This window comes from Mandrillus leucophaeus, unplaced genomic scaffold, assembly GCF_000951045.1.
Source record: "Mandrillus leucophaeus isolate KB7577 unplaced genomic scaffold, Mleu.le_1.0 Scaffold86, whole genome shotgun sequence".
In the NCBI taxonomy this organism is placed as follows: Eukaryota; Metazoa; Chordata; class Mammalia; order Primates; family Cercopithecidae; genus Mandrillus; species Mandrillus leucophaeus.
Window position 1 is genome coordinate 1892254 of NW_012109363.1, and position 8377 is coordinate 1900630.

Consider the following 8377-nt stretch of genomic DNA (forward strand, 5'->3'; position numbering starts at 1 on the left):
TCTTAGCTTAAAAATTGTCACTCTGGGAGGGGGTGGGATTCCCCTGGGTGAGCTCAAAGGTAGCTGCTAAAACTTGGGCTGATGGGAGCCTGAGAGAGGGTTGTGGGTCCGGAGAAGGCCAAAGCAAAGCAGCTGCCCTGTGGGCTTCTCGTCACTGTCACCACCTCCGGAAACTTCTGGCCAGCTTTCCCTGCCCTCGTCCATCCAGGCCATCCAGGCTTGAATACTTCCCACCAGGGCCCCTGGGATCCTGGCCGTCCCAGCCTGCTAATTTATAAGCCGTCCAAGCCAGGGCCACGTGCATTTATTTTTATAGAAATCTCTGCTCAGGAAGTGAGGAAAGGATAGGACAGATAAACAAAAGGGAGGAGAAGTGAGGAGGAAAGGAGGAGAAAAGAGGGACCTGTGGAGATGGGCTGGAGGGTCTTTGATGGTTGAATGAGTCTGGTGGAAAACACAGAGTCCTGGACAGTTGAGGGCATTCTCTTCTTTCAAAACTAGAAAATGTCAGGGCCAGAGACTCCTCAGGTATCATCCAGGTCAACGACCCGTTTTCCTGAAGACCCCGTGGGGACAGAGACTCAGCTCCTGACTCCACCCCACGGCTTTCACACCATTCTCTGACTTGCATTGTCATTTGGGGGTCCATGTACCAAGAAGGTGGAGGGTAAGGGGGATGGTTGGGCAGGGTCCAGCCTGGAACTCTGCAAGAGGAGCTCAGAGAACCACAGCCCTTCCCAGATGGCCCCTGGCAATCCTCTAACCTGGGTCAAAAGCAGCTACAACCCTAAATTCCTGCCTAGTTACTGACATCCAGCAATGCCCAAGGGAAGGGTCAAAGTTCAGGACTAGTTGACCTTGATAAGAACGCTGACTCTTCCAAGTGTTTACTACACAGATTCCGCACCCCCAGTCAGACAGCCTAATTGCAACCAGCCTCATTGCAATGTGATCATGTTTTTAAGCAGCCTGTTCTGTTCCACGCACTCCTTTATCTGGAAGCAGTAAACAAGAACACACACGCTCAGTGGACCACCTCTGCAGGTCAACAAATAACTTTCTCATCCCTGACATCAACTGTTATCCCTGTGAGCAGAACCAACTATCAAAGGAGAGAGATGCGTCAGAGGAGAAGAGACAGGGGGCTCCTGGACACATACGTCCCCTGCCCCCTCTAAATACTGCAGCCACATGGAAACCCGTGGCGAACAGTTGGGGCTTTTTATAATCTTTATTTGTTAACAGTTCAGGCTATTTTTTTTTCCATGCTGCAAGAGATGCTAATGCCTCATGAAAAAGTTGTGAAAAAAAAAAAACAAGTTTATTTTGGGGTGATCAGCCTCCTCAGAGCTTCTCACTCGCAGCTCTGCAGGGCTTAAGGAATGAGGCCTGCCCTCTCTCCGGAGGTCTGCAGCTTGGCCAAGCAGAAGGATTCTTACACCCGGAAACCCTGGCTGTAGTTTGCATTTTTGTCTCCCTCTTGTACCTTCTCTGCCTAGAAAACAGGGTAGGAATCACAGGATCTAGCTTCTTTCTGTTGCAGGCCTGCCTGACGGTGGCTTCCAGGCCCTGCCCTGCCATATCACCATCCCAGGGGACTTGGAGTGGATCAACAATCATTGATATATATCATGCATTTCCTTTGCGTGCAGTGTTTCATGGCATTAAGGGTGGTACTTGGAGCTTTTGAAAGACAAAAACCAATGCCCCAATTTCTTTACTGAAGCCAGAGATGCTTCAGAGATGCAATAAATGTTTCATGGAGGCCTTGCGCAGCCGTGACTTCCTGGGAGGCAGCGCCAGGGTAGGGAGGATTGGGGGAATGGGCACAGGGGTCTGCATGCCCACACTTCTGCCAGCAGGGACTAGGCATAGCCTGGCCAGACCGGACTGGAAGTGGATTCTTCAGGTCCTGCTTGGAGCAGCTCTGCCAGCTGCACGATGTGACTGTAGGATGGCTGCAAGAAGAGGCTGGCCAGCCGGGAGGACCCCACTGTCAGAACTCTGACTGGTGCTCCCTGTTCTGGGCTTCATTTTTCTGGGAGACCCACAGGCCACTAAAGCCAAGGTGTGCATGGGATTTTCCTCTTTTCTTTCTTTTTATGAAGGGGGAATGGGTTCTTGCTCTGTCACCCAAGCTGCAGTATGGCGGTACGATCATAGTGTACTGCAGCCTTGAACTCCTGGGCTCAAGTGATCCTTCCGCCTCAGCCTCCAGAGTAGCTGGGACTACAGGTGTGCACCATGGCGTCCGGTTCTACATGGGAGTTTTTGACCTTGGGGGATTAGACCCTTACCCTCCATGCTGTCTGCCCTCCACACACGACCCAGATGGCAGAGACACAAATGGGAGGTGGCTCCCCCTTTACCCAGGGCATGGGGCTTAGGTCTGCGAGGGGGAGCAGGCAGAAGTGGAGAAGGAGTTAGAAGGGTCTCAGTGCTGGAAGGTACAGGAAGAAGGTCATGTAGCCACTCCTGTCTTCAGGTAAGGGATAATGTGATCTCCCCAGTGGGAGACCAGAGAGATTAAGGCTCCTGCCCAAAGTCACACAGCCACTTCCAAGGTTGGCACCAAGTTCAATGGTTGCTCCTCCTTGGTTTCTTTTCACTCCTGGGAGCTTCCTCTTCTCTTGGCTTCTCTGGCTTCCCTGCCCCTGAAGGGTTGTGGCAGAAGTGCCCTCCCATCCTCCCTGAACCATACAGTGCCAACAGCCTCCCGAGCTGTCTGCCTGGCATCTCTAATCTCTTCCTTGATCACTTCCAATCTCTCCTGAAATTCTAGACTTTTCTTTGGCTAAACTGGTCCCAAGACTGTGACTGACCATTTAAAGAAACTGAAGGTGGGGATGATTGCAGAATTAGATTCTCTTTCTGTCTCTTACCATGTGTTTAATCCTCACTCTCTCTCCAAAAAATACCTCCTCCTTCCATTCTCAGCCATGCTGGCCATCAGCTGGTCTTTTTCTGAGTCTCAATTTGGGTCAGGAGATGTTTCAATGAAAAGAATGACCAAGAAAATATAGACCTTCCATACTAGGCACCCACAGAGGATATCAGGGCCAGAATGAGTCTTGGAGGTCACCTGATCTGGCCCTTGTCCATGAGAAAGTGAGGCCCAGAGAGGGGAGGAAATTGTCCAGTGTCAAGCAGCTTCGTGCAGGCAGAATCCAGGCCTCTGATGCACGACTGACTGCTCTTTTCCAAATCGCCAAACCAGCTCAGAATCCGCAAATGCCTGAGGCGCATGATGCACAAGGACCCCAGTTTTGGCCTCTCATCTAGTCCCTTGACTCCCTGGGATGACCTCGGTCTTGGCCCCCAGGCTGGGGTCTCACCCCCCGCTGGGCCCAGACAGCAGGGGCCGCTCTCTTGTCTTGAGCAGGGCCCTCTATCTGAGCTGAGCGACCTTGGAGTAATTCCCAGTGTGCTCATTTCCTTTCTCCCCTCTGTCTCCCCTGCCCCGCCCCATCCACTCCTGTCCCTCACAACCAGGAGCCTGCAGGGAACATAGAGCAATGCAAGCCTGGAGAAAAGGCCCGGATGGCCCCCGGAAGACCCCTTCGGACAGCATGTGAGTAGATACTGTGTACTGTGCTCTCCCTTCCCAAACATTGATTCATCCATCGAGCATTTATTAAACATCTCCCAAATTGTTTATTGAAGCACTAGACTGCAGGCACTAGACTAGCATTAAACAAATACCTTTTTTTTTTTTTTTTTTTTGAGACAGAGTCTTATTGTTGTTTTCTTTCTGTTTTTGAGACAGAGTCTTACTCTTCACCCACTGCACCGGAGTGCTGGAGTGCAGTGGCACGATCTCGGCTCACTACAACCTCTGCCTCCCAGGTTCAAGCGAGTCTCCTGCCTCAGCCTCCTGAGTAGCTGGGATTACAGGCACACGCCACCATGCCCAGCTAATTTTTGTATTTTTAGTAGAAAGAGGGTTTCACCTTGTTGGCCAGGCTGGTCTCAAACTCCTGACCTCAGGTGATCCACCTGCCTTGGCCTCCCAAAGTGCTGGAATTACAGGCGTGAGCCACCAGGCCAGGTTCAAAATACCTTTTTGAATAAGCATTATCCTTTTCAAAAAATTTAAAAAAAATTTAATAGAGACAGGATCTTATTATATTGCCCTGCTGGTCTCCAACTCCTGGGCTCAAGCTGTTCTCCCACCTCAGCCTCCCAAAGTGCTGAGATTACAGGCATGGGCCACCGCACTTGGCCTGAACAAGCATTATAGTGTTGCTTCCTGGCCTGTGAGCAGGAACCTTATCTGAGGAAAGAGAAACCTCCATCCTGGCTCTTAGGAAAGCTCCCCTGCCAGTCCCCAGGGAGTTCTCAGTACAATCTAGGAGACAGAAAAACCCAATGATAGATTGGTGTGATTGATATTATTAGGGGAGCACAGGGGAAGAACAGGAAACTTACACTTTGTCAAGTGTAAGAAAGTATTCATGGAAGGCTTCCTGGAGGAAGTGATATCTAGGCTGAGACTTGAAAGATGAGTACACATTTATCTGGTGAAAGGAGTAGAAACAGAAAGAGTGTTCAGGCTGAGGAAACTGCTTGTGCAAAGTCCCAGAAGCTTCCTGTATCCTTGTGGGGACCCGATGGTGTCCGTTAAGCCCCGGACAGGGAAGCCGAGAGACTCTAGGCTTTCCAGATTCAGTTCCTTCACCCTGCTAGGGCTCTGCATCTTGAAATGCCTCTACTTTTGCTCATGGCTGGTTCTGAACTTTGTCCCAGCTGCAGGGTAGAGACAACACGTGCCCCAGCCTGCACATGGCAGGGGGTGGGGGGCGGAGCTCATGTCACAAGGCCCATGGGCTGGGCTCCGCAGAGGCTCTAGTGTTCCAAGACAGGGGTGCCATGAAAGCGTGGTTAGTACCCTGCAAAATGTTGAAGGGTAAAGCTGCCTGTGAAGCAAAGGGAAGGTGCAGGTTGGAGGAGGGGCTGAGCCAGGGGGTCTGCATTGGGCTGGCACTGGGGAAGGGCCTTCAGAGCCACAGGGAGAGCAATGCTGGTGGGACTGGCTGGGGAGCCTGCTGCGTTTGCGCTTTCCTAAGAGCCAGAATGGAGCTTTCTCTTTCCCCAAATAAGCCTCCTGTTCACAGGCAGGCATCTGCCCAGCTTCAGGAAAACAGCAGCCACGTGACGGCCTGGAGGAGGGTGATGTGGGGAGGCATGAAGGGGGTGCCTTCTGGGGACAGGTTCCAGGGGTTTATGTCACTGGGGAGGTGGGTCACAGAGGGATTTGGTGAGGGAAAAGATGCTGGGGTTGGGCAGGGGCAGGAGATTGTAGAATGGAACTTGACTCCATGCTGCCAGGAAGCCCTCGGGCTACAGCCACGTGGCTGGGCACGTGGCAGGACATTGCCAGACCCACCAGCAGAAGCAGGTTTGGGAAGCCAGGGATGGTGGGAATCAGTGCTCAGGCTCAACTGCTCCTCGGAATTACACCAGTGTTTCCAAGCTGCAGCAAATGGGCAGAGAGGGCTGGTGTGTGTGTGTGTGTGTGTGTGTGTGTGTCTGTGTGTCTGTGTGTCTGTGTGTGTCTGTGTATGTAACAGAATGGAGGAGGCAGAGAAAGACAGGCCAGAAGCTTTTGTCTCCCACCCAGGCCTGCCTTGAGAAGTCACCTGAATCGAGGAAAATGGATTCCTCAGGGCCTGGGGTGGGAGGGCGCAGTGAGGAGAGTGGGAGGCTTCCTGTGCTGTGAGACGCTGCTGCCTGCTGGGTGCTAACAGCTGGGGACAGGGATGGGCATGAGAGGGCCCAACAGCTCCTTGCTTGCTGGTGGGGAAGCCTGGCCTCTGGGAATGGTCCTGTTTTCCAGGATTTGGCATTGGAGAGCTGGACAAAGATGAAGGGACATGGCAAATCCTTGGCTGGGGTGCCAGGGGCTGGAGGCTGTATTGAGTAGCAGGAGTGGAGGGCCCAGGGCAGTCCTGGCCAGGGCTGGCTGGGAAGAAGGCCTGGTTTTAGCCACAACTGGGGCACAGGCCGACGGCTGGAGCTTGCTGGTGGTCTGCCCCTTGCACAGCGGGGAAAACGCTGCCGTCTGTGAGTAGTGAACCGCGGGAGCTCCTCGCAGGCTGCTGGCCTATGGAAGAGGTCTGCGGAGGTCGCCAGAAAGCCTAGGGTGGGACATGGATGGGGCGGCTTGACAGTGACAAGGGGCTGCAGAGGACGGGCTGGGGGGCACTGGTTGGAGGAGGTGGGGACTTGGAGGAACTCTGATGATAAGAGGGGACTGAGTGGGCCGCCAACCATGACAGCTGAGAGATGAAATGATGGGGAAGGACTTTGGTTTGAAGAAAGGCTGAAAGAGGGAACTGCGTGCAAAAAGCAGGGCTGGGAATTGAGGAAACCTCCCCAGCAAAGCTCCTGCCTCTGCCTGAAACAGTTCACTGAGTGTGAGCAGGGCGGGAGCTGTGGGGGTGCAATTTCATTTGACACCCACATTTTTGTCTAAGACCCTTCCCCTGCAATCAACACTACACCTTGGAATTCGCACAGTCCAGCCTGGTTGAGGCTTCCAGGCTGAGCTGGCTTTTTCTCCCAAGGCAGAAAGGGCATTGGCTCCAGCTTACAGGCTGAGCAGCCACCCTCTCCTGCTTCATGACTTTGGGTGGGAGGGAGTTCTCTCTTCCTACTCCTTGCTCCACCGGGGCTACGCCTCCTGCCAGGACAGGTGAAAGGTGATGTCAACTGGCATCTGGCACTCAGCTGGTCTCTGGAGGTAGGTGGAGGGAAAAGGGTGTCTGTGAGAGAGACCCTGGTCTGCCGTGGGAACCATGCAGAGAGCTCATGTTACGATTTTCTCTGGCGCAGGGGCTCTCTTTGGCACACAGAAGATGCGGTAAGGCTCTTTAATGCCAAACATGTGGAGGAAGAACATATGTGAGCACGGTTTAGTTTCTCTCCTAAATATGTATTCAAATAAGTCCTTTCTGGTTTATGGAGGGTGATTTCTAACCAGAAATGAGAAGCAAGTAGCCCTGTCAGTCGTTGTGAACCTCTTGGCTAGCTCTGGGTAGATGTAGAAAGGGGTGGAAGAAGCATCCTCCAACGATCGAGCACTTCCTGTACATTGACCAGGTAGGTAGGCACGTTGATCACAAACACCTTGATGGACAGCTTCCAAGTATATGTATTCACAGATGAGAAGCATGCTTCAGACAATACAAAATTCATTTTTAACCCGGCTTTCTTTTGGCAGTCAATTTCTCTTCCTAATCATATTTTGCATAAACTAATATTAGAGTGGATTTGCATTTTCAGAGCACAAGATGGAGGAGTGGTGGAGGCGGTTCAGGTAGGCGGCATGCCAGTCTGGGCTTCAAAAATTGTCCAGAGGTAACTGAGGAGTTGAATCAAACCAGACTGAGCTGACTACTGTAACACTAGCAGTCATGATCATCCTGGCTGGGTGCGGTGGCTCTCACCTGTAATCCCAGTACTTTGGGAGGTCAAGGCAGGCAGATCACCTGAGGTCAGAAGTTCGAGACCAGCCTGGCCAAGGTGGTGAAACCCCTTCTCTACTAAAAATACAAAAATTAGCCGGGCATGGTGGCGTGCACCTGTAGTCCCAGCTACTTGGGAGGCTGAGGCAGAATTGCTTGAACCCAGGAGGTGGAGGTTGCAGTGAGCCGAGATTGCATCACTGCACTCCAGCCTGGGCAACAGGGGGAGACTCCAAAAAAAAAAAAAAAAAATTATCCTGATGAAACCAGCCTTGAATATGGAAAGTGTCTTCTAAGGACCACTCAGGTTATAGATGTTATACCTTAGAATCTCTCTATTTTACAGAGGGGTAAATTGAGGCAGAGAACCCAAAGAAGGCTTAGGGACGATTTTCTAGGCTACTGTCTTCATGGTGTTTCTTTCAGAGATCAGCAGCTATTACTGAACTCCAGGAGGCAACAGGAGGGAGGTGGGATGGAGGTGGGGACCCGCTGAAGAAGGCCTAGTTGGGAGACAGGTAAGGTGGTACAGGTACCCACCCCACAACTCATTAAGGGCCATGGAGGGAGGAAGGCTCTCAAATGCCACGAAAATTCCCAAGGCAGCAGAGGGCTCGTATGGAAACGCCGGTTCTTCGTTCCTACCCACCCCCTGACTGCCCCTACCGTCGCCTCCCCATGGGCAAGTGGTGAGGACCTGGGTTTACAACCACACGTTCTCTTCCAACTAGCATCCCTTCCAGGGCGCACTAGGATGCCTCTCAGAGGTTCTTCCCTGCCTCCCGAAGGAAAGGGGAAAACCCCGTGGGCGTCCGGGGAGATTTTGCGCCTAGCCAGGTGGAGGGACCTGCACCACCCAGACCAGCGGGCCGAGACCCTTTTTCTCCCAAGGCAGAAAGGGCATTGGCTCC

The 8377-nt window shown here is 52.5% G+C and overlaps 1 protein-coding gene across 2 annotated transcripts in view; it reads left to right on the plus strand.

Moving 5' to 3' along the window:
• Positions 1 to 3516: 3516 nt before the first annotated feature.
• Positions 3517 to 8377, plus strand: part of RHOBTB2 (Rho-related BTB domain containing 2) — a 32272-nt gene continuing 27411 nt past the window's right edge. Inside the window, exon 1 of one of the 2 annotated variants that reach the window (XM_011968818.1) lies at positions 3517 to 3571. In XM_011968818.1, coding sequence (XP_011824208.1) covers positions 3570 to 3571 — 2 coding nt within the window. In that variant the 5' untranslated portion in view covers positions 3517 to 3569. Of the gene's footprint in view, positions 3572 to 4852; positions 4881 to 8377 lie in introns of those variants that run through there. The other variant, XM_011968817.1, reaches the window with a different exon arrangement.